The sequence below is a fragment of the Brachyistius frenatus genome, unplaced genomic scaffold (genome assembly GCF_029030835.1).
Source record: "Brachyistius frenatus isolate BFR_SWC_R1_liver_20210118 unplaced genomic scaffold, ASM2903083v1 Contig_21, whole genome shotgun sequence".
NCBI lineage: Eukaryota > Metazoa > Chordata > Actinopteri > Embiotocidae > Brachyistius > Brachyistius frenatus.
Genome location: NW_027210620.1, coordinates 2,364,719 through 2,390,927, shown reverse-complemented (window position 1 = coordinate 2,390,927; position 26,209 = coordinate 2,364,719). Strand labels below are relative to the sequence as shown.

General features: G+C 44.5%; 1 protein-coding gene across 5 annotated transcripts; it reads right to left on the bottom strand.

Moving 5' to 3' along the window:
• Nucleotides 1–692: 692 nt before the first annotated feature.
• Nucleotides 693–24,228, bottom strand: cdh19 (cadherin 19, type 2). 5 transcript variants are annotated; one of them, XM_069696411.1, is made up of 13 exons: nucleotides 23,195–23,431; nucleotides 17,379–17,754; nucleotides 16,909–17,203; nucleotides 15,548–15,667; nucleotides 13,978–14,145; nucleotides 12,740–12,930; nucleotides 10,148–10,401; nucleotides 8,661–8,797; nucleotides 7,071–7,192; nucleotides 6,590–6,707; nucleotides 4,821–5,072; nucleotides 3,393–3,438; nucleotides 2,629–2,722 (listed from the first exon to the last, which is right to left on the bottom strand). In XM_069696411.1, the coding sequence occupies exons 2-12, from the start codon at nucleotides 17,604–17,606 to the stop codon at nucleotides 3,422–3,424; spliced, it is 1,902 nt and encodes a 633-aa protein (XP_069552512.1). In that variant the 5' UTR covers nucleotides 17,607–17,754; nucleotides 23,195–23,431; the 3' UTR covers nucleotides 2,629–2,722; nucleotides 3,393–3,421. The 5 variants fall into 5 exon arrangements, with proteins under 5 accessions (XP_069552509.1, XP_069552508.1, XP_069552510.1 ...); XM_069696408.1 differs by lacking the exons at nucleotides 3,393–3,438; nucleotides 23,195–23,431 and adding an exon at nucleotides 24,200–24,228 and having other exon boundaries at nucleotides 693–2,722; XM_069696407.1 differs by lacking the exon at nucleotides 3,393–3,438 and having other exon boundaries at nucleotides 693–2,722; nucleotides 23,195–23,433.
• Between the last annotated feature and the right edge of the window lie 1,981 nt (nucleotides 24,229–26,209).

The following is a 26,209-nucleotide window of genomic DNA, read 5'->3' as shown; positions in this document are numbered from 1 at the left end:
ATTGTGAGATAATGATTTAGTTTAAAAAGCAGTGGCTGGATAGATTGTTTCCGACGGTGGAAGCTATTTGAAGCTCACGTTGAGTTGCAGTGATGTCTGGAAATTGTCCCGCTGAGTGCTCGCACCTACTCACTCAACCAACCACGGCGGGGGAAAGGAAACGCCGAACGGATTCAAGCAATTAGTTCTTTCCGTCACATCGTCTCTTTACCTTCGAGTGTAACGGCAGCATTTTTCAAGCGGGTTTGTGCAACGAAGCCGTCGAGGTTTTTTTTTGTTTGTTGATTTTCCTCCGGTGAGAACAATATCTCTCCGCGCCGCGACCGCTGACCTTCACAGACAGCGAACAGCCCAATTAGCGAATGAGAGGGTGAAGGGCGGTCGGACCTGATCACCGCGCAATTACCCCTCCGGTCGCCCCACCAGCGGAGCCGCCCACGCAACTAACTCGCGAGCATGTGGTGTTTGTCAAATGGCCGTGAAGGAGGAAAGGGAGCGAGGCATCGTGATGCTGCGCGCAACGAAACACTTTGTGTTTTCTCGAATTTGAGCCTCGGACGACTTTTCCTTTCTTCTCTCAACCTCGATTCGCTGAAAGTTTTGCTGCCGCTCGCTCTTCTGCTGCTAATTTTGCCTGACGCGAGACGCGCGACGGCCACCGACGGAAAGCATGAACGTCTCATACAGCATAATACATGTTAGACACTCGATATTTAATGGATGCGCTGAATATAAACTTTCACTTCCAGGGAGAGTGAGGAAGGAAACGCAAATCTCCATTTAAAAAAAATAATAATATGTTAACATCCACATATCCATGGCAACTATACATTTACTCTAATAATATGAAATGCACGTACAATACAAATGGTTATGAGGCAAATATATATATATATAAAAAAACAGTAATATAATAAAAATGGAATGATATTACAAATCACATTGGAAATATAAAATTCAATACTGCAGTTAATCAGTTAATATCGACACACCTCAAAACAAACCATAACGTTTTGAAAAAAACAAATCAGATCATTTTCTATTCATCTCAGGGTTCCCACAGGTTCAGGGAATTTCGGGGAATATCAGGGAATTTTCCAAATTTTCCCAGGCAGGGAAATTCAGGGAATTTGATCTTTTTTTTGCAAATCGTAGACTATCAGGGAAGTTTGTTTGAATGTTTAAATTTGAGTTGCCATTTATCAATATTGATGCTTTTTAGACGGTGAAAGTCAAGGAAAAGTCAGGGAATTTGACATTTGACTTCGAGTGGGACTCCTGATCTGATTTGCCACCTTTAGGGTGAAAGTGTAGCAATTCTTAGGAAATGAAAATTGTTTGGTAAAAGCTGCGTTAATCGATAGTTTTTAACAGCAATGTGTGCAATTTCAAGAGGCGCTCGTAGTAATCAACAGAGGTGTCGCCGACATTGCAATTCTCCCACAGCTTAAAGAGCACTTTAGCCCCTTTTAACTCATTGTTTTGGTTTTTCCAGCTTACACACCTAAAACCTAAAATTCAAAAATTGTTCCTGTCGAGGCAACTATTGCATCTACAGGGTGACAATGTCATGAGGTGCTAATGGGTCATTGTTGTGTTGTTTTTTTTAAACTTCTTCAGCTTTCCCCATGTTGCCAAAAATTTAAATTCAAATGCAGCTTTAAGATGTACAATACAGGATAATAAAGTTGATGACTTTTGATTGGTGCAAAGTGACAAGTCAACCTTTTCCCTTTGGTTTTAAGGCACCGACACATTTCATATAATCAGCCTTTATTTAGTTAGTTAGTCAATAATGCCCTCGAGCTCTGTGGTAATGAAAAATATTAGAAAATGAAGTGCAAGTAATTTATGTAATAGAACTGTAGCACACGGAAAACACAGAGTGGTCTAGTTATGGAAAGCACTCTGTATTTAAGCCTCAGAATAGTTTGATATTTTGCAAACTAAAATATTTATATGAAGCCATACAGCCACGAGCCTGTTAGCTTAGCTTAGCATAAAGTCTGAAAACAGAGGGAAAACGGCTCGCGAAGAAAGATTTGCCCACCAGCACCTTTATAGCCAGACCGTGACAAACAAAGCCGGGCCAGCTGTTCCCAAAATGTCAAAACTTTCAGTTCAAGTCTCGACACAAAATGTGTCCCGTCCTGATCATGCAGAAATGAAAAACAACAGCCACTTAAGATTAGAAGAAGCCCTCAGAAGATTGTGTCTTCCTCCCCTCCGCCGTGCCACGGGGTGAGTCTCACTAAATAGGGCCGGGGGTTACAGGCGGGCTGCTCGGGTCCGAGCTCCGAACTGGACGAACCCAGAGAGCTCAGAGACCCCGCGGGAGACCCCGACCCCTCGTACGCGTACGTCCGGAGGCAGTCGAACGGGGGAACGTGCGGATCTCGATCGGCCTCGGCCAGCCTGTCCACAATAAACTGCCTGAAGACCTCGTCCTCCGGCCCAATGAGGTGCGACTCTCGCAGGGACATTCGAATGCTGGCCCTGACGTCCTCCCTCCGCAGCCTCCTCTCCCTCCTCCTGGGGTGGGGGCGCAGGGGGACGACGGGCCGGCAGAAGTCCAGGTCCGCTCCGCCGGCCCTCGGCTCCCCGTAATAAAGCACCTTCTGCGACACCGTCTCGGGCAGCTCCAGGCCCTTCACCTCCACCTCCAGCCCCTCCTGCTGTTTCCGCCTGTGCCTCCTCACCATCAGCATTAGAACTGACAGCACTGCAGACACAAGGCAGCGGGAGATCATTACACTTAAACACCGGGGCATGAGCTTAGCAAGGCAAAAACATACACAGTGCCCGATGGAGCATGCACGGAGAACGTACGAGTGCGCTGAAAATAACAGCAGCCAGATTTGTTTGTTTTTTTCCTGTAAACTTGTGGATGGGGAAAAAAAAAAAAAAAATCCGAAAGGAGTGGCAAATCAGGCTATAAATCATCGTTTTTAATTTCAGCTCACACATAAAGAAAGTATCCTTTTATTTGCTCCATGTGGCACTGAATACTAAAAGGGCGTTTATTCTTTTCTGCCGTGTTTTTCCCCGACTATTGTTCTCATCCGACAGAATGTTAGCGTAGCAGGTTTTGCCATTAATCTTTCATGTGATGGGCACGGGGAGGACACAAAGCAGCCGAGGTCATAATAAAGCTCTTCACTATGCAAACCCATCAACGTCCCGGGATGGCATTGCCACTGATGCATTGCAACCAATGCGCTCATTACCTGATATCATTACTCTGCAAGCTTTCAGCATTTTAAAAGTGTGTGTTAAAGGCACGCTGGTGAGTTTAAAAAAAAAAACCAATAAAGAAAAATAAAAAAGCGGAATCAAATGGAAGTGCAGATTTGTTATTGAAAACTCCTGCTGTTTAACACACGTTCACGTACTTGCCAAAGTGGTGTGAGGTGGAGCTGCTCTAGCTCAACAGATCCGCTGCAAAAGAACGACTTTTATTTTTTAACAACAACATTTCAGTAACATTACCATTTAATGTACTTCTTAAATAACGACTTCAACCTTATTGAGATCCGCGGGTGACCTTATCGGTGAAGCACTAATATAAATCTAGCGTTGGCAGGTTTTTTTTTTCTCTCCCGTTAAAACCTCCGTCGACATCATTATTGTGAATCCACGGTTCAAAAAGAAACAACCGTCCCTCCAGTTCACTTCACGCTTCCAGCGTAGACAAAAACGAAGTACATTTGCATCGAGCTCTTGGAGGGAGTGATCTTGTTTAGCCGGACTTCTGTCTTGTCAATCACGCCGATGTCTGGAGACGCTCTTGCCCAAAAAAAAAAAAAAAAAAAAATATGGCCGAACAAGACCTCTGTTCATCCCGCGGTAAAAATTTACAGCTGTGTAAAGTGCGGAACAGCATCTGCGGATAGTTTTCTATAAATACTTTTTAATAAATCTTCCGAGAGCGCATTTATAGGCTCGAAATATATTTTAAAATGCTTTACAGTTTCTGACTTCTACACCAGGCTGGAGGAGCTCTAGTCATGCAAGCGTCTCCTTCCGAGAACCGGCCCACCGTGACGTCACCCATCGGTTTGTGGACTGCCGCTCCGAAGCCTCTCGTTTTGGCATTTTGGCCGTCGCCATTTTGTTTTTGTTTTTTGGAGCCAGAAGTGAGCATATTTGGAGGAGCCCGGAGAGCAGTGAGGGGTTAATTTGACCGAGAGCCTGAGGACATTATACTTTACCCACCCGACTATACCGGCAACCTAACTGCACCCAAGGCACGTCAATTAAACCAGCCGTGCTCCAAACGTACCTCTCTCTGAGGCCAAATAACAAAATACATCATATTTATTGTGGAACTATTTTCAGAAGGACCATCAGCAAACATCAGGACCAGCTAGTTTTGCTTATGACATCAAAATGACTGTATTTCATGAGAAAAGTTGACACTTTTTTAATTGGAGTCCACTGGAGCCAGAGGTTTTCTCATAGCAGGCCCCTAGTGGCCATCTGTGGTATTGCACTGTAACGCACTTCCGCATTGGTTTAAATTTCAAGACCCGGAGACTACATCTATTTTTTTTTTATATAATAAAAAATGATTTGAACAAATCTGTCAGTCATCATTGGTGAAGTCATCTGCGCGTCCGGCTTCGACTAAACAATTAACCTTCCAGCCATAAATTATTGCCAGGCGTAGAAATGTTTCTGCGATTAGGACTTCCAGGAGACCAAACTCCAAGTGGGTACTCTCTCCTGAATATCAGTATTTTATCAACAGTATGATATTTCAGAACTGAAAGAAAAAAAAAAAAAAAAAAGAAACACGTGGAAAGACCGCGCTCCCTTACCTGCGAGTGTGACCAGGCAGCCCACGGTCCCTAACAGGGCTGGCAGGCTGACCCCCATAGCGATCGCGAGGGCATCCACCCCTCCCGTGGGACAGTGGCCCGTAGGCTGACAGCTGCACACGCTGACGGTCAAAGTGCTGGTGCTGGAGAGCGGCGGAGAGCCGCTGTCCGCCACCACCACGGGCAGGAGGTACTGGGTGCGATCCTTGCGGGTGAAAGTACTCCGGCGTGCCACGACGGAGGCAGTATTGTCTAAAAGTGATGCGGAGAGAGCGAGAGAGAGAGATGCACTTCATCATTCTTCAGGGGAAAAAAAAAAAAAAAACACGAGCACTGCTCTCAGCGGGAGCGCCGAGGTTTTATAGGAAATCAGGAGAACAACAAGCGAACTGACACAGTTGATGTGATTTAAAATCCAATCCGAGCTCTGTGAAAGGCCCAAAACACTTTGTCACGTCTCATTTTTCTGTGAACAGAAGTAAATTTGGAAAATTGTTTCCGTTTACGGCGCACCCGGAAGACTTCATCAAGGCACTGAACAAGAACTTCAAATAAGCCTTGTGGCAAATGGAAACGTGTTTTATTAATTGTGTTTCTTCTTGATTCATTATTCATTTCCTGGTTGCTGACTGGACTGCTGGGCCCGCGTGGCTAACCACCCATACTCTACACCGGCATACATTTCATTTTAACGTATTCGACAAATTCAAACATGCTGCATACTTTTGTAAGTTTGTTCAATACGTGTATATATATTTATTTTTTTACTCCCCATTTCCACTATAAACATTGAAAAAGGTTCGACTGCCTGATGATTCGGAAGGTAAACACTTCAATTCGCTTACTTGAGAGGCTGTCAGCCACAAAAAAAAATTAAAAAAATAACTACAACCTGCTGAAGTATTTTCATCTCAAAAAATGTTCCACTTAGAAATACAGAGTGTTCATTTACATTTAAACTTTTTTTTTTTTTTTTTTTTTTTCATAAAAATGTTCCCCTCATTCTGGCTTTGTCTAGCGGTGCTCGTACAGGTGGCGGTTTAGCAACCGCTCACTGTTGTTACCGCAGCAACCATATGGGAGTCACAGTATGGCTTCATCTGGTTTTCATATTTAATTTTTTTTTTTACCCCGCAGCCTCAAACAGAAAATGTGAATCATTTTTGCAGGATGACATTTCTTGGTGCAAGAAGCATAATTATACAGATGTAGTTTACGCTGAGGGTCTCACTGCGACAGTGTGGAGTCGCTCGGCAGCTGGTTCGTTGCATTTAAAGGGATAATCACTCCAACTGTGAGCGACTCTGCTGTTAGATTGACATCACGGGGAAATCTGCACGGCTGCTGTTGTAGACAGGTGTTTTTTTTTTTTTTTTATCATTCACTGCTTTTTTGTTGTTCGCAATATACCGATTTGAGAAATAAGATATGTGTTTCTTTTGAAGCAATAGTTTCACATTTTGGCAAATAGGCTCCCCTGCCCTCCCCTCCCCTGCCCTCTCCTCCCACCCCTTGTTTTGTGTCTTAATGCTAGAGCAACTGGCTGCTGGCTGTAGCTTCATATTTACTGTATGAGAGCGGTATTGATCTCGGGGAACTTTCTGCAACAAATCACATAAGTTTCGTTTGGAAACTTTATTCCTTTAAGCAAAAACAAATGTTACCCGTCTGTGTAATTGAGGCTCGCTTTAAGAGAGGAGAGGACGGAGAAGGAAAACTCTTAAATATTAAGCTGTGAGGAGATCTTTTTGTGCGCCATGTTGTATAACCTTGATTATCTCTGATAGTGAAGTTGGGATTGATTTGCTTCTCGGGGACCATGGAGAAGTAGAAGTGGTGTCCCTCCACAGGGTCGTCTGCATCGACGGCGCTGAGCAGCTGAATGAGCTGGGAGACACGAAGAGACGAAAAAAATATGAGCAAGCGGACGCAAAGAGCTGCTGATTTCCAAGGAATTCAACATCGTCGTATGAAGCCTTTGCATTTCACATATAACTCTCAGAACCTCATTCAGCTGCTGACAATGCCCTGAGTGCGACGTAGTGCCGCACGGTGCCGTACAATAGTCAAATGGTTCCTTGTGAGTGGTTTGTTGTTTGAAAAAGGATGTATGGAATAACAGAAGTGCTGCGGCGTAATGTAATATGACACAATGCGGGAACTTCTGCTCTCCACGCTCACGTGAATTCTGATTCGCCACAAACAGCTATACCGTAAATCAAGAACATCAGTGCATCATAATATACATACTTCTCCCGCCTGCGTCCCCTCGCAGATATATGGCTGGTAATCTCTTGCGAGCCTTGGCACATTGTCGTTTATGTCCAGCACTTTGATGAACACCACCACGGAGGAGGATAAATGGTTCTGCGCTGCAGTCGTGAAGATAGACATTTTGCTGGAGTCCACCGGGTGCACGTATCATAAATGCTTTGCAAAAGCTCTGTCAAAATAACACTTAAGACTGATAAATGGTTAGTCTTCATGCATCACGACTGCGGAGCCCAAAAACAACAACAACAACAACAACAAAAAACAGATATCGATGTCACACTGCTTTTACCAAAACAAGAGAATTGATCGTTTAGTTAAAAAAAAACTGTAATTCTTCTTTGGATATTTTAGGTTTAGCATCAGACCAGTGGTTCCCAACCTTTTTTGATAGATGTAAAACCATAAGTAATGAATAAATGGATAAAACAATTTTTTTTTTTTTTAAAAAGTCAGCTTATAGTAGTGGATTAATGGTCAAAGCTCAAAGTGATGGATAAATATTTGATATATTAGTACTGGATAAGCGGTTAAAATTGCCGAAAGGTAAACACAACCGACTGATTTGAATTTCATTTTAAATGTCATCTGCTGGCAGCACGAATGCAAATTTGACCAAACGAGGTCGATTTGAGTTCACTTGTCTGAAACATTATTTGAAGCAAGCAATATTCACTTTTATTCAATTAAAACTGCTTTTGTGCAACTTTTGTCCTCCCCCCCCCTTCTGCCAGTGAGAGTAAATTACAAAAGCTCTGTAGAACAATGGAAAAATAGTTTGTCACAAATTCAAAAAATGTCTCGAAAGTCTCCAGCTGGACGATGGAATTATTTTATCCCAGTTTGGGGGAAGTTTCTCGTGCGCATTGACGACTGCACCGACAGAGCGTGCCCGGTTTGCGTTCATCTGGCCAGCACGGGAATGTCTCACCAGACACCAGATGTAAAAAAAGAATTAAAAAAAACCCATCTCTATACTTTTAAATACGGAGAGATTTACCGGGCAGCGATCGGTTTAATCGGCACCGTCGGAACTCGTTGGGAGAATGTTGACGCGAGTTTGAGTAGCATCCTCTTTGACATCAATTCGACGTGACAGCGCGGACGTACGATATCAGCCGTACCTTCGACTGAATCCATACCGGTAGCTGCTTATTTCTAAGCGATTTATTCATAACTTTCAGTTTAGGGATTTCAAACGCGTGTCCATTCCTTTCGGCCATTTCAGCTGTTTCACATTGCATTTTGCTAACTGGGGTCTCGTTAGCTCGGTTGCATGTACTCGCAATTGCAACCCACATTTAGCCTTACAGCTGACTCAGTATGTGGATTTTTTTTTTTTTTTTTAATTAGCCGAGTTGCTCCAATCTCCCCCTCGCACCGCCCGGCTGCCGCCGGAGTAATGGGGTGCTACCCCCTTGTTGGGAATCAATGCGCCGGCCATATTTTTTCATCAGCACATAGCTGCGGCATATTCCAGACAGGTTTCCCATGTGGGGAAGGATAAATATGATACAAGTCGTCCATATCAACAAGACGCTCTTATTCAAATCAAGAGATTGTCCTTACTTGTTTCCTTGGCTTCAACAGTCACATTGTGCCAGTTTGTCGTCTCGCGGTCTAAAGCTCTAGCGACAGTTATAGTTCCATTGTTCGGGTCTATTTTGAAGGCTTTTGTGATGTCGCTCCTTTTGTCGATTGAATATCTGAAAGAAAAAGAAGAAAAAAAACAAAAATAAAAATCACAGAGGCACACATTTAGCAGGCAAGGTTGTTTGCTGGGCAAACAAAAACTCTGCGATGCCACGGGGAGATTAATTAGGAAAACTGCTCACTTTTTTTTATTTTTTTTATTCTGTTGACAGATATCCAACAAAGAGCTCCTGTGACACAACGGCGCCATGAAAACGAAGCTGCTCGCAGACCTTGCGTACACACACGGTTTTGTGTATGTTTTCAGTTTAATTGGATATTTGACCACAGATATTTTTTTACCGTTTGTCTGAAGCCAGAAAATCGAATGTAAAAACTGGTAGACAGGGAAGCTTGTAAACACAGAGAAAGAGAGAATGTTTTTTTGTGGGCTTTTGAATAATAATAATAATAGTCTCCTTAATGTTACATTTATTTCTGATTCGCGGTCGACATGTGACGGCCTGCATTTTTTCATTTTTTTTAAATTATTATGTAGAAATAATCTTAAAAAAAGGAAAACATAAATATATATTGGCCAAGCAGAATTTTTCCATGAAAGAAATATTTGCTTGCTATTGCATAGATCTTTCACATCGAACTTTTGAACCCTTATTAATATAAGTGATTATAAGACCACGGTTAATTAGTGTAACGGTGCAATGAATCATTTCTGGGAGCTACTTTGCTGATAACAATGCGGGAATTGAGCCAATGTGACCACAGCAAACTTAATCATATTTACTAAAACTGTGGAAACCCCAAAAATGTCAGCCTGAATTTATTAAATCAATGAGACGCTGTCTCCAAAGGGACAGTAATAGACGCTCGGCTGAGGATGATATGCAGCACCTGCCACTCTTAAGCTCTGCCGAGATGGACTACAGGCAGCGGTAACGCTGCTGTCTCCTCCGCAACGTGCCCCATTTGCAAATGACTGCAAATCTCAATTCCATATGCCACCTCGTGTGGTGCTTTATTACTTTCCCACGTCCTAGGTACGTCGCTTTGTGATAATACCACGGCAAAGGATAGAAAAGCCTGAGGTATAAAATATTTTTTTTCATGATTTATTCAGCAGGGCTCATTTCCCACTAAAGTAATATGAGATAAATATGACCATGTACAGCGTATCCAGAGATCAAGGGTAAAAAACGGATGCACCGAGCCGGTAACACTATTTGAAATGGAATGATTATTATTATTATTATTATTTATTTATTTTTCACCCCGTGGAGGAAGCTGTCTCAGGATGTCCCGCCCACGCCGGGGCCCCCGAGCATCTACCTCGTCAACTATCGCACCGGCGGTGGGATGTCGGATGGCAGGTGCCACTCTTCCCCGATTTAGACGCTTCACATTACCTGACGGGGTTGTCGACCGTGTCAGTGTCTCTGGCGCTCACGCTGCCAGCCGCCGTGCCCACTGCCGCGTTCTCGGGAACTTTCCACTCATAGGCCGGCGAGAGGAAGACGGGCGGCTCGTCCACGTCGTCCACGACGATCTTGAGCATCGTCTCGTCCGTGAACTCGTCCAGTTCCAGGAAACGAGTGTCCACGTGATCGTTGGCCGCCTTGGCGGTCATGACGAATCGTCTCTTGGATTCATAGTCCAATGGCTGTGAAGGAAAAACAACAAACAAAACAAAAACACTTTTAGAACTTTATATTAATACAGAGCCTGTTACAATCAGAAAATACCTTTATTATCATTTCTTTTGCCAATGCAGATGATTGTTTCTTGAGAGCAGGATATGACTAAGACTAGATGTTGAAATTATTTAGTCAGTGTCAATATCTACCAGCTGTGAGCACACAATGAACAAACACTGTTTTTGATTAACATTATGATGTTAGTAATAATAAAACAGCATGCAAACCATTACTATGTTCCCAAAATATTTCAGAGACAGATTCAGTAATGTGTTTCTGATTTGATTATCATGGCATATAATTTGAAATCTCCTGTTTGTGTAGTAGAAGCAAAATTGCAAGTTTGAAAATAATAACATATGAGTCACAATTTCAGAATGAGTCTTAACACTGAGCTGCAATGTACATTGAAGTATTTTTTTTTTTAACAAAGAAATATGTATTTTCAAAATAATGGGTACAACCCCCTGGACACATGTTTAGCTACAGGCGGGTTCAGGCTTGGTTCGTGTTGGAGCTTCTAACGTCAATAACTTTTCCGGATTATATGGCAGTAATACACTCTTGATAACTTTGCGTCTTAATAGATAATTAGCCCAATGATTCGCTGCTTTCACTCAGCCGTATTGGGTGGCACGACAATAAGGTTGTGGTAAATATGTGTTGCAGTGAGACTAGTATGTCAGGTGAGTGCCGACGGAGGCTCCAGTTGTTCTGCCTGAATTGGCAGCATCAGTTTGACATTTGAGTTATTATACTTTTGGCCTTGTCACCACTGTAACTTTTCAGGAAACCAGTGGGTATTTTGGGAAGTTACCGCGGCGACCAGCCAAAAAACAGTTCGGGACATAGCGCCCCATAAAATTGCACATTTACAGAGAGGCAGGCTTGCTCTCTCTCCTGTTTCCACTGTTTGTGCTAAGCTAAATTAAAGGTCCTATATTTTAAATTTCTGATGTTTTATTTGGTAGTCTTCATATTTATATAAGAATATCATTATGTGGTTTTAAGCACCAAAAATAATCTCCATATATATATATATCAAGCTTCTCTCTGGAGCTTTTCTGTGAACAGGCCATTTTTTTAGTATCTGTCTTTAAGGCATCAGTGAACGTCTGTTCTGATTGGCTGATTTTTTTTTTCCTAAATGACACGCCACCGCCAATCAACTTTTTGTCCGGTCTTGTTTGCTTGCCAGCGTCGCAATGAATGCCTCCTCAGTGTTTACATACTCATGACAGACTGGACAGTGGGCCGTGCTGAAGGCATGACATTACCGTGACCTTTGTGACATCACAAACTTACAGAAGTCCGAATGGGGACAGTTCCTACATACGGGCTGTGTGCCCTTTTTTTTTTTTTTTTTTTTTCCCATGAACAGAGCGGTTTGGACAATTTCACAGCGTTTACATGGCACCCGGACCGGCTCCATAATCAAAACAGAAATGATGTCTTTATCACGGGACCTTTAACGCTCACTATCTCCGTGTTTACCGGACAGACGTGAGCGTGGTATCAATCTTTGTATTTAACTCCCAGCGAGAAAGCGGACAAACAGCTTCCCGAGAGGATCCGACGCCCTCGTCGCCTTACACGACACACTGTACAGTGATATCACTTTGATCATCCGTCAGTCGGGTTAAAACCGACGGTGGGACTGAAGTCTCTCCATGAAACAAAACCGACTGAACCGTTGGATCACAGCGAAATATTTGTGTGCCCACGTAGCCTCATAAAAACAAACCTCATCTCCTTTAACTGTCCCTTCGGTGTTGCCTTTCTGTGCGTTCTGTAAGCGAGTGATCTTTGCGGGTACTCGGACGCGGCGCCAATTAGATAATTAATACAACAGCATGGGTTCGCTTGTCTGGTTCCATGTGATTTGTAGCTGTGGCGGAGTCCGTCAGCTGTGTGCGTGCAGCTTCTTTATGTGTATGGGGAGTGCCGGGCTAATGTTGTTTGCGTCGGTTTGGTAATGTACTCCATTTTTTTTTTCTGGGAGAGAGAGAGAGAGAGAGATACTTTATTTGACTTTAATGAAACCCAAAATAAATGGTTAAAAGTTGCCTTTTATTTTTGTTTTTACAAAAGTAGTGTTGGATAATCTAATGGCCCACCCACGCTAGGATGTCTGGTTACACACTAGTGGTTTTAAATCATCTGATACAAACATTGGTTAACAGTGATGCTTTACAGGTAGGTAGATCGGATGCATGGACGGATAGATAAATGGACTGGCTGGATGGATGGATGTGTGAACAAATAGATGGATGGGTGGGATAGATAGAAATCTATTGTATTCACCTTGGCCAGCAGCACCAGTCCTTCCTGTGTCACCGGGTCTGTTTTGATGCTAAAAGTGGAGCTTTCCTCCAGGTCATCCTCCAGACTGTAAGTCATTCTGGCATTGATACCAATGTCTCCGTCCTCCGCCATAATCCTGCCCACCGTGGTGCCGACGGCTGCATTTTCAGGGATGGCAAAGGTGTACTGGTCTGCAGGGGGGAGAAAAAAAGGGGGGGCTTCTAAAATCATTCATGTCGACACCATTAGCCTGCGAGGGTAAAACCCACCGAAAGGAATTCGAAAATCCTGTTTCGGCGTGTAATAACAGGTTGAAAAGTTAATGCGTTCGAAGTAAAAAAAACGAAAACAAAAAACAAAACGTCAAATACAAAAGTTTCTTCGCTAAAACAGTGTACGCGGACCTCGACAGTAAGTTGTTAATAGCGACTCGTGAGAGCCTGCTAGTGTGTAAAGTGATAAGAGGGGAGAACATTGTGGTGGAGGGTCAATTTGTGCGAGTCAGAGATAAGTTGCGGCAACTCCACATAATCCGGGCCTAACTCTAATAAGAAGATGAGAAAATGAGATTGTGTCTGTGCGCGACTCCATTTGGATGGATGCCACATCTGGGAAGGAGCTCAACAGGCGACCGGCTGCTCCTGGGACCCCCCTTCCCCCTCCCCCCAAAAAAGACTGCGCTGATAAAAAAAAAAAAAAAAATTGCAATTATGTGACAAAACAGAGGGCACGGTTCACAGTGAAGTGTGGCCATACAATATTCATAGGGTCTTTTGACTGAAACGTAGAATGTGCGGGATACGGCGGCGCCGGCGCTGAATGCGAATGCGACATTAATAGTTGAAAGAATCATCCGCGCCTTCCCGGTCCTACACAATTGATTTCTTCCCACGGCATTCATTTAGTGAGGTTTTATCGCTGAGCGGGCGAGGTTTGTTTCCAAAGGTCATGACAAATGTCCTTTCAGGTGTGAATGATTAAATTCGTCCGGTGTGTGGCACACGTGCACGCAGATGAGCAGAGCTTTCCACGTCTCCCCCCTCCCTCGACTGTCTCCTTTTAATTTTGGCCGTGCGCGGTCCAAATGCTTCGCCAGAAGTGCGATGAAATAAATACCTCGTCGGCACAATATCAAACGTGCGCTCGCGGGCGGCGGCGCTTCGTACTCCCCTTTCCCGTACGGCCTCGCGGTTTTACGTCACCGCGAGCCCGCGAGAGTTGCACGAGGATCGACTCACGGCGCTGGAACGTGGGCCCGTTGTCGTTGACGTCGGTCAGGCTGACGGTGACCGTGGTGGAGGAGGAGTAACCGCCGCTGAGGCCCAGCATGTCCTTCACCTGCACCACCACCAGGTACTGCTCCCTGGCTTCGCGGTCCATGTTTGGCCACGATGTGACGATAATCCCTGCAGGAGGCGGAGGAAGTGGAGGAGGAGGAGGAGGAGGAGGAGGAAGAGGAGCAGAAGGGAAGTCGGGTTCATTAAGTGTGTCTGTGGGTGGTTTTCTGTGTAATTTTTGTCTTTTTTTTTTTTTAAACCAAATGTAAGCAAACAAGCTGCGCCTCAAGTAGTCTTCAAGAGCACGGTGCAATATGTGCAGTGAAATTGCACCGCAATAAACGTCTAATCTTTAAATTCAATCTGCCCAAACATAAATATTAGGAGGGCTTTCGGACGACATAACGCTCCCCCTGTCTGGCCAGATTGGAGGCTGTGGGCAACAGTAAACAGAAGAACTGTTCAAAAGAATTAGATTGACCAGGCAAATTTGGATTCTGCGTTTGGCTTCGACCGCCGCTTTATCTAATCCTCGTTCCCCGAACGCCTCACGTGCTGCAGGTAGATGTTAGCTACCCGGCTCTACCCATGAGAAACCTGCCGTTATAATTACGAAGCCTCGAGCCCCCCCAAAAAACAAAAAAAAATAGTTTGAAAGGAGTGAAATAAAGGCGTCCTAGTGGAAGATATATTTACCCAAGTTGGGTTTAAGTAGAGTCTACATACGGTAAACGCTTTGACCCGCTGACCCTGATGAACCTGTAAAGCTGAGCAAAAGTTATGCTGATAAAAATGAAATCGTGTTTGTATAGATGTAGCTTAAGTATTGAAACTTTTTTTTTTTTTTTTTTTTTTTATGATGGTAGAAAGTATTGAAACAATTCGGTCGTAAAAGTATCACAGTTTGGTACCCAGCCCGAACGTCTCGTTTAGATGACACCGACTCTTCGCTATCCAAGAAGACTATGAATTGTATCACTTAAAAAAAAAAAATCAGATTTGGCCTTTTACATTTTGCATTGGTTTGTGTTTAAATATTTTTTTTCCCACGTCAATGATGCGCTCCCCCATCTCTTACGCAGTTCGTGTCGACCGTGTGCGTGGGAGGTGCCGTGACCTCTGGCCGCGGCGCTGCACAAGAAAGTAGTGTAAAATGTACATTCATAGGCATTACTTGAATACATTTTCCTGCCAGGGCGTGAACTTTCCCAACTGGCCGGCGCTCTAGCTGAATCTGTCAATAGTTGTTCTGAGAGATAAAGTTGCCCAGAAGGAAAATTATGCAACTTTCAAAGTAAGAAGAAGTCTCCGAGTTGTCGAAAGCGATAAGGACCAAAGGGTACAAAACCCAAAGACAAGATATCTCCCAGTCTCAACAACCTGAAATTGGTGGGGGGAGGAGGCGGGAGGGGGGGGGTAAAAAGCTAATTTGTTATCAATTTAAGCATTATTTCTGGACTCCTTCACGGATTAAGACCAAAGGGGAGATGTCCAGCTATCAGAGCCTCCGTATCTATCGGCATCTTGTTACCCGTCTTCGGCTCCACGGAGAAGTAGGGCTCCCCCTGCAGGATGGAGTAGATAAGCTTGGCGCTGTTTCCGAACATCGGATCGTCGGCATCTGTGGCCGTCACCTGGGCCACTGTGGTCCCTGTAGGGGGGGAAGAGGGAGGGAGGGAGGGGGGCAGATCGCACAGTCAGAGTGAGCTCAGGCAGCAGTTCCAGTCGATGGGGAAATAAAGTGATTACGCCACAGTCCCCGCAGGTTCTATCTGTCTGGGGAGGGGGGAGGGTTGGTGGGGGGGGGGAAATGGAAGAAGGGAAGGGAGTGCGGCTGTGGTAGGGTTAGAGGAGGGATGCTGACAAAGGCGCGAGGGTTGAGGAAGATGTGCGGGAGGGAGGGGGGCGAAAGGGGGGCAGCGTTGGCCTTTCACAACTCGGTAACGCCGTGCAGGTGTGCGTGACAACCTCTCCAGCCCTACAGCTCACACATCTCACTATCCACCCGCCCGACGTCTTTTTCTCTTTTTTTTTTATTTGATTTTCTCCTTCGCACCGATTTCGTTTTGCCTCTCTATCTTTCACACTTACCCTTTTCTCCGCTGACCATATCCTTGTCCTCACCTTGTTCTCCTACAATATCTTCCTCCTCTCTATCTCCTTCTTCTTCTTCTTTTTCTTCTTCGTTTTAGGTTTTTTTTTTTTTCTCTGTCTTTCGCACCTGCAGGGATTTACCGCAGCGTTTTTTTCTTGTTTTTCCCCGATGCCCTCACTCCAACCTTCCCCTCTCATTTTCTCTTTCTGAGTCGAATGCATTATGATTTATTACGAGTGAGATATTATGCCGCAAAAGCAGATTACATATAAATTGAAATGGTAATGTTTGTGGTATGAAAGGCCAGTGGTTATAATAACATTATTTAAGAAATTTTATCCATAAAGGCATCCGAGCCACGATACGGAATCCAATACTTTTTAACTTCCTGAATGGGGACAGATGACAGACATTCATATAACCTTTAGTTCATCGTCTTCACTCGAGATTTCATTTTATAAGTATATTATTTCTTTGATTATCTGCACGATAGGAAAAGTCTTAAAAGTTCAAAGTTTTTATTTGTAAACAAATCAATTCTTTTCATCGATAATATATATATATTTTACCTCGGGGACACCGATGGCTTCTCATCGTGCTCATGTAAGCGCGCTAACCTACTAAACTGTTGCTCATGTTTTGGCAGATATCCGACATTCGCCGTCTTAATTTCACGCGTGTTGCTGATTCTGATAGACATTTTTGGTGCCCAGACCCTTTAAATCCAATTACATGTCTGTATTTTCAACTCGTAGCGTCAAAGGGACCCTTTTCCTTCGTTCCTTTCTCAAACATACCAGTCGGACACATCTCGGGGATGCTGGACACATACGGTTCGTTCTGGAACTCGGGGACATTGTCATTGATGTCCTGCACCTTGATGATGAACTCTGACTGGGGCTCCTCTGGTTCGTTGGACCTCCTGTTGATAGCCTGGGCTTGAAGGACGTAGAAGGCCTTTTCCTCGCGGTCCAGCTTCTTCAGTGCCCGGATCTCCCCAGAAAACTCATCTATCTCGAACACATCTCCAGCCCCCTCCCCCGATAATATGTACTTGATGGAAAACTCGCCTCGGTCGGAGTCGGATTTGAGCTACAAAGACAGAGAAAAGAAGTTATTTGAAAGCTGGGCTCCCCCCCCCCCGTTTTTTTTTTTTTTTTTTTTTTTGGGGGGGGGGGTGTATTTTTCTGTAGCAACTAGGAAACATGCATTTTCAAAGGGAAGTACCGTATCAAGGACATGGCGGACATTCAATATGAAGCGGTACCTGGCCAATAACACGAGGAGTGGGATCTTCCTCTGGGACAAACAGCTGTTTCCAGATCCAGCCTCTCTTCAGGCGGCGGTGCAGATGAGTGGACCCCTGGGCCAATTGTTGAGCTTCCAGACCCTGAGTTCCTCTCATATCGCTCAGCACCCAGCCAGGAATCATAGAAATCACCGTCACCACAGCCAAAACACTTGGCGTGCTCATTTTTACCGTCCATCCGTGCATTTCCTCTGCACCTCCCACAGTGGACGGAAGATAGAGGTGTCACTGGTCCAGCGGTACTAATTCTTCATTCACCAGCACTGTAGTTCACGATCCTGGCAGCGCTCCATCCCATCTTGTTATGACGTGGTTTGAATGCATGCGCGCATCTCTGAAATGAAAGTTAATAATTCGATCAATGTCCGAAGTGAGGAATTTCCAGCAAAGAGAATGCAAAATGAAATCTGTAAGAAATCACAATATAATTACGCAAATATACGCTATAAACGCATGTATGGGAAATAGTCTCAAAGGTTCCGTTTAAAAAAAAAAAAGGTGTACATATACATGTGGAAAATTAAAAGAATATTAATTAAAAGTTCATTTAAAGCTGAGGTGTACAGTTTTCTGGAAAAGGTCAAACGAAAAAAAAAAAAAAACTTTGAATTTTGAAAATACAGCTCTCCTCCCGCAGATCTCCTGCGGGACGTACCCTCTGTGCCCGAAGGCCCTCACGCCACACAAGCACGGGGATATCCACACGCTTCATACACACAACACAACACAACACAACACAACAGTTCCCCCCCCCCCGGGGCAAGCAGCCACCCTCTCATTTGTCTTGAGGTCGCAGAGGGTCTCTCGGTCTACTCGTCGGTGGCGTTTGCGGCAGAGGTGTTGCCCCCCGCCCCCTCCGTCTCTCCGAAACGAGCCCCTGATTGGCCGAGAGTCTCTGTCACGGACCAGATTTTCCGGAAACGGAACCAAGAGCAGTTGCAGACATCTAGTGATGTCTCAGACCACTTGAATTGCAATGTGCTGAAAGGTTTTTATGAAACTTTTTATGCAATGACGTCAAAGACAAACTGTCCGCCCCGGCTTCAATACATCCTCTTTTTTAAAAAAATTATATATATCACTGGTCTGACTGAAAAAAGATGACTGTATTGGGATCTTTTCAGTTAAGGCCTAGACAGCAAAAAGTAATGGATACATTTATCCATACCATTTATCCTAGCTGAAAAAGTAATGGATAAAATGTAGAAATAGAAATAAGTAGCAGACAATTGGTTGAAATAACTTTAGCCGTTGTAGTTGTAGCCTCAAATAAATGGGTGAAATACAGTAATTGGTACACAGTTAAAATGGTTAACTAAAACAGGATGATTGAGTACGTCCAATTTTAGGTACGAGTAGCAGGTCAAATGCAACCTTGACCAAATGACCTAAAAAATTGCCAGTATTAAAATACTATCGTAGACAAACAATATCCACATAACAAAGAGTGGGGGTTTAAAATCCAATTCAGTGATTTGAAGGGTGGTGCTGGTGAACGGGAACTTGATTTCATCCGACAGAAAGGTGGGGAAACGCTGCTCCTTTTGATGTCTGTGATCCCCTCGACTTAAATGAAATGCAGTGCACAGCAGCAACGACGCAGATGTATATAACAAATTGGTGAAAGAAAAGCCAAAGCAGAATTGCATTTCGTGGAAAGGAGACAAACTCTTTGTCTGCTCCTTCTTTTGTTTTGCATCCCGCAAGTCCTTCGCTGGCAGCTGAAAACAGCCTCTGTTTGGAATTCAGACAAGGCCTCGTATTGTGTTTGGTAAAGGGGAGGGGGTGAGGGGGAGGACAGAGGGGGGGGGGAGCAGAGCCCCGAACATCATTCCTTAAGCATGACACTGCACTCTGCAGCTGACTAATGAAGACTTCTAATTAGATCAATGTCTCCTCAGACATGGAAAACAGAGGCACACATGGCTCTGACAAACTATGAGTCAAATCGATGCACCAATTATAATCTGCATCGAGATCAGGGTCAAGAGTGTAAGGACAATAAAAGTCAGGCTCGACAACAAGTTAGTTGGGACCACACAGATGCATTATCTTGCACCGACAATCTTGCCAAAGTTAGCAGACTTCGCCTTAAAGTTTAAAGGCTTTTAACAAGTTTGCCAATCTCCTTTACTTTAATTGATTGAAGGGTGTTCTTTTTCTTTCATTTTATTTCCCTTAGCCGTCCAGCATCAACGTCGTGTTTACGCTTGTCACCGTATGTAACAAAGGCCACCGGTACAGTAAATTAGCAATTTACTTGAAATGAGTTGACAGCTTTATTTCTGTCTCAGCAGTGTGGGTGTGTTAAACCCAGAGACAATACAGTTTATCAAAATAGACATTGTCTTCGCGTCTAAAAAAAAAAAAAAAAGAAAGTCACGCCGATGTGCAGGTGGCTTAAAGGGCAATACCGCTGAGGGCCACTAGGGGCTGGCTTCAAAAAGAAACTGCAAAACTCCTTGTCAAAAAGCATCAAAGTCTCTCATGAAATGCAAAGTCGATAAAAATATTTGCAACAAGTCATCCTTCTGAAAATAATGTAACAATTAGTCAGATATTAGGCCTCCAAAGAGAGGTGTGCTGGGGGGGCGTGTCTAGTTTGATTGACATGCCCCAGGTGCAGCCAGGTTCCCGGTGGACGGGCGTACTGTCCTCGAGTTCTCAGTCATCCAAATATGGTCACATCTGGCTCCCCCCAAAAAAACTAAAACCCCAAGGCAGCGACATCCCACACTCCAAACTAGAGGCTTCAAAACAGCAGCTCGCCAAGCCAAAACAGTGACGTTCGCTCGGAAAAGCATATTTATCGAGACACGAAGCCTTGAACCTCCCCAACTTTATACTCCTCTCCAGCCAAGCAGCAAACCATACATCAGCACTCAGTGGGATCAGTTGTTAATAAGGGCTAGAAGTCACAACAGCCATAAGTCTAAAGGATTTTAATGGAATTTTTTGACACTGTAATATCAGCACATAACATACGCGGTCCCCAACACGTGGGATACTTTAATCTCGAGTGCTCTGCAGGAACACAAGCGCATGCATTTTTACCGTGGTCGGTCCCGGTGAAAACTTAAAAACGTGCAGTGTGCAGCACACTGCAGGAAGTTGTTTGGGCAGTCGGAGTCGTCGCAGCGCTAGTTGCGGTATTAATGCTTTAGCAGCTCGTAATGTTCATGTTTAATCTTGTAAAAGTAAATTAGCTGTCAAGACCCATTTGTAATGAGCTGGTAAAATCAATTACTGTCGCACGCTTTTATTTCTTAAATTCAATTTCGATACAAAATGAGAGTATGCGTTTGCGCTTATGTATGTCTTTACAGGCCTTATTCATATCTCCGAGCATGGTGGAGTGACAATCCAATTAGTGGCCAGTGAATCGTGAGCTGCTGTGGTCTTTCGTGTAGGGCTGCCAAGCATGCGCCGAAAACTGAACGCCTTGAGCCAAAAAACTAGACAACAGCCCTCAATGATGTTAACTCCGAGCAACATGCTCAGCTGCCAACATGCCAAAAGGGGAGGCGGGGGGGGGGGTCTGCCCTCAAAATCTTCCCGGGGAGATCGGCCTTTCGCGTGGGTCTGAAATAGTGCACAGGTCAACAGATGTTTATATGCCAATTTAACAAGATGGGAACTCACTAGAAATAAATGATGAAATCCTGGGAAAGTAGCGGATATGCCAAAAAAGCAATAAAAAAAAAAAAAAAAAACATCTCTAGGTCTGTAAATAGCAAAGGTGTTGGGGGAGCAAGTAAAATACATGTGCGACAGCAGGACTTGATTATAATGGCGACCCATCTGATTTTCGAGCGCGTGTCCGCAGCACGAAAGCCTTTCAAAGAATCTACAGCCGCCACTTATGCTAAGTTCCCGAGAGAGAGAGAGAGAGAGAGAGAGAAAAAAAAAAAGCCAAAGAAAGTAAAGATATTACTGAAATATTATTGGAATCAACCTTCAATTTTCCTCCATTCAAAAGACATCCCCATTCTACATTACACGCGGTACATGCAGAGTGCCCTGCGGTTGACAGCCATTCATTACCTCTAATAGGCCTACCGCCCATTTGCAGAAGACCTCCTGCAGCCTGTATGTACAGAGCGCTCCTCAACCACATGACAGCATGACAATGAGCTGCAGTCTCACAATGTTAAGCACTAGATGCGCTGAGACCGTCACATCATTTTCCCACACGGTGATGTGTTCCGCAGCTAATAAAAAAAAAAAAAAAAAAACGTCGCCCCTTTGTGGGAAACGGTTCCGGGATGCCATTAAAATGCGTCTAATGTGCCAACGCAAATGTTAAAACACGGCACAAAAAGGAAAAGCAGCTTCCAGTGGACACCGCGGACGACGCGTCAATGTCAATTCACGCCGCTGACGCGAACTGATAACTAATGCCGACTTTATACGAGCACTAATCATGTTGGTTTTTTTAAGCGTCAATCTCCTGCCTGTTTTTTTTTTGTTTTTTTTTACAGACGATAATTGGAAAAAAAAAGGAAATCGGAAAAAACTATGAAAATTAAAAAACTTAAAAGCTGACAATGGATCTAAATATATATTCCGACCTGTCATTTAACTGCAGCGGTTTGAAATCGCGAGGAGAAGTACTTCTGTTCAGCCTCGCTTCTTTAAGATCACGCTTCCAAGACAAAATGTCCTCATAATTGGTCATTTGGGAGCCTACGGTGGGACTTGGTGTTTACTGTTCAGCTCTGTAAATCAGCAACACTGACATGTAGAATACGTTTTCCCAATTCAGGACCTCAAATGAGTCAAACGGGGGGAACGTCAAGCCATCGTGTACCCGTTAGTCAGTAATTTGTTTGATTTTATCGTGCGCACAAGTGGAAATCATCACTGTTTAGCAAAATGTCACGAATTTCCACCGACTTTAATCAGCAGTAACACGACATCCTATTATCCGTCTCCTTTTTATTTATTTTTTTTAAAAAAAATTTTTTTACCGAAATCAATTAACTGACGCCGCTGTCTTTATTATTATTAAAGAAAAAAAAGAGATCAGTGGATTTAGTTTCAAGGAATGTTCAGACAACATTTCTGAAACAACAATTACTGGTGAGCAAAACTCGATTAGCCGCAATGTCTACTCCCCGAGTCTATTCAGTCACGTCTCGAATGGGCGTACAGCTGGGGAAGATACTGGAACGCCGTTATGATAGCAGTTTCCATACTTTGTATAAACTGTGACGCAATACCAACATGTTTGGTAGTCGATTCTGGAAACCAATTTTGATTCAACGGCCCAAAAAAAAAAAAAAAATCAACCAATGAAGGACAAGAGTAGCTTTGAGTCTTCAAGTGATTAAAAAAGAAGAAAGAAAACAACAACAAAAATATTACAATTATGTTAGACAAACAAAAAGAAAAATACCAAAAACTTCTTTCATTTTTTAGCGGCAAAGCATTTCAACAGTACCAGCTGCCTGAAATATGAAAAAAAAGAAGAATGTAACTAGTAAACAGCTTAGGTGTAATACATAAGAAAAACTACGAACATCAACTAGTGGCGGCGGCATTTCAAGTGCGGCGCCAGCCAGCCAGGGGATTTACAGACGACTGAACCGGCTGATCAGAACAAGGAGACCACCCCGCACGGCTTCAAGCCCGGCACTGGTTAAATAACCTGGACATCAAAACTCTCCACAACAACTCAAGTACAAATAGCTGAACGTCGGCCGCCGGCACAGAAGCAGCTGTCGCAGTTCACAAACAGCGACGGTGACGTTTCAGGACGGAGGGTTATTTACCGCATTCAGGGTTATTTACCGACGCGTCAACGTCCCACTGCGTACAGATCCTGCTGTTTGCGTTTGGGCTGCTTAAATAAAGTGCGCGAAACGTCACTTTCGTCCACCCGAAACGCTCCAAAACGCCGTTTGCCCGCAGCTCCCCCTCGATCGTCCGACTCAAAAAGGCAAATATCTCCACGCGGGGACTCGGGGGGGGTGGGGGGGGGAGATTTGACCTCCACGCAAAGTCGCCCGCCGACGCATGCCGTCGTCGAGTTCGGTTCTGAAGGTCCCTTTGTCACCGCGGAAAACGAGTACCGTCAGTTTTTTTTTTTTTTTTTTTTACATTTCGATAGCGTCGATCCTCCTGACACCCCTTTCATTTTGTCGTCCTCCCACGGTTTGCTCCTCGCACACTGAGGATGCTCCGCGGTAGCAGATGGGGGGTATTTGTGCATGAATAAGAGGGGCCAACATAATGGAAGCGCAATGTTATTTCAAAGTGAACATTTCTGAAATTCCCCTCTTCAAGAAATGTCAGAGAAAATGTATCATAATCTTCAGAATTTTGCCAAACATTAAGAAAAAATATGTGTGTGTGTGTGTGTGTGGTCCATTGACAAAGCTGCAATGCACTGAAAGCTCCCGTTTTTGTTGCCACACATCAAACGGTCGGGACGCCGAGGTCAGTTACTCAGCATGGGATGTAAAGATTCAGCTTCTTTTTTTTTTTCTTGAGTTGTTTGCTGTGAAATAAACTTTTTAAACCATCAGCAGCCGCACAAAGAGGCGGGCGATGTACCGACACCCCGCCGTGAAACGCACAAAGGGACAGAGTGAGTTCTGTCCCCGCTCTCCCGTCGAAAGCTCCGTTGTTCTTTGTATTCCCCTCGTACGTCCTTTCCGAAGAAAACATGTGAAATTGCAGCTCGCGTTCTTCCGACGAAAAGAAGAAGAAGAAGAAGAAAAAACAAAAAGATGATCTCTGACGCGGGAGGCTCGGCGTCCACCTCCGCAACCCACCTGTTCGAGTAATCCCGTCGTCTCTTCACGCACACACACACCCCCCTGCCCGCCCGCCCCCCCCCCCCACCGCCAGCCACTTGTCGCCAGCCGCCGTCGAGCGGAGACCGTCGGCCCGGGTGCGAGGAAAACACAATCTGCTTAACTAAATGCCCTGGTACCGGGGAGCAATTCGCTCGCCCTGACAACCTCCACACCTCCCCCCTCCACCCCCTCTTTCTCCTTCCTCTCGCTCTTTTCTGTCCTCCTCAAACTTCCCGGGGAAGAACAAACACAGGCTCTATTGTCAGCGACTCGCATCCGAACACTCGAGGCCTTCATCGCCATGCAAATAGTCAACCGCCCGGCCTCACAAATGGATTTCTATCTTTTTTTCTTTTCTTTTTTTCCCTCCCCATTTTTGTGAACAATCTTGCGCTTATTAGAGTCTCGATCCGGCGTAAGGTCACAATCCCCCCCCTCCCCCCCGCCCCCGCTGGTGACGGGACGGCCGACGGTCTGTTTTTGGACATTGGACGTGCCGTGCCGTTCCCGGCATGCTTCCTCCTGCCGCGGTCACATTTAGAAGTTGACCTGACCTGTTGCGACACGGGACAGCAGGATCACTCGGGACGTTGTTTGTCCTCCGCACTCTCCCGGCTGTTTACGTGAACTGGTAATCGGGGCTGAAGTGGTAAATAGGAAAAGGATGAGTTGGCTCTGCTTCACCTCACCAGCTGTAGTGGCCTTTTTTTTTTTTTTTTTTTAATGGGGAATATCAGAATTTACAGTTATGTGATTTGGAATTTATTCGTTTTAACTTCAGCTGGATCACTTATGAAGCGAACAGTTCGACTTAAAAGAGGAAAAATCAGCAGTTTTTGTCTCTCAAGTGATCTGAGCTGAGACCGACAGTTTTACTGATGCCTTTGCATTATTCATGTAAACATCTGCCCGACATTTTGCAGCAGGTTCTCCGTTGTGTTTTTGAGTTTAGTTGCAAGGCAAGTAAAATCTTCTTTTTGTTTTCTACGTCACCACAGAATTTAGACTTCTTTACGTCATCTGATTCCCGGGCTGCTTTTCTTTCACCTTACTTGAATCCTGAAACACTTTAACCTTCTTTACTTCCTCTCGTGTTTTTCTTCGCACCGTTACGTTGCGCGCCCGACTGCAGCATTGCGTGCGGGGGGTATTTTCTTGTTTGCTTCTCTTTTGCACGTTCACGTTTGATACGGTTTCAGACAAAGTGCGACGTCCACCTTTTGTTTCCATGATAATATAACACGTCAGTGAAGCATGGAAACAATGATGCTCGAAATTTGCAACAGCGACTGTGAGAGAGAGAGAGTGAGAGCGAGAGAGAGCGCGCCCGGTTTTAGTCCTCAAGTATAAAGTGTGTTTCAACGCTCACGGAGGGCTAAATACATGTGGAGTGGCGACCCACCGTGACATCATCATTTGGTTTGTGAATTGCTGTTCTCGAGCCTTCGAGTGTGGCATTTTGGCCGTCGCTCCCCTTGGATTTTTTTATTTATTTATTAGAGCCAGAAGCGACCATACTTAAGAGGAGTGAGAGGTGGATCTGACTCACTCACACTGTGCCCCCCCCTTCCCCTCTTGCCCCCCCCCGCGGCAGAAACCCGACTGCACCCCGGGCTTGTCAATCGAACAGGCACACCGTCGAACGTACCGCTTTTTTTTTTTTAAAGCCCGATTGAATTAATCAGAAGGAGCGAATTGAGCAAACGACACCGACGGAAATCTATTCATTTTCTATTTCATTTCGAGGAGTTGATGCTTTTTTCTTTTTTTTTGAATGGGAGTCTATCGGAGCCTGCCCCCAGTGGCGCTCTTAAGAATTGCACGTCTGCATTGACTTCCCTTTTTTCAGACCTGGAGACCACATTCGTTCTTGCACGCAGTCAAAGTACGCTTTAAGGCTCGCGGAGGGCGGAGTAAATGCTGGAATCTGAGAATTGGGTAAACGTGCCCTTTTTTTTTTTTTTTCCCCGGGACCCTCCACCCTCC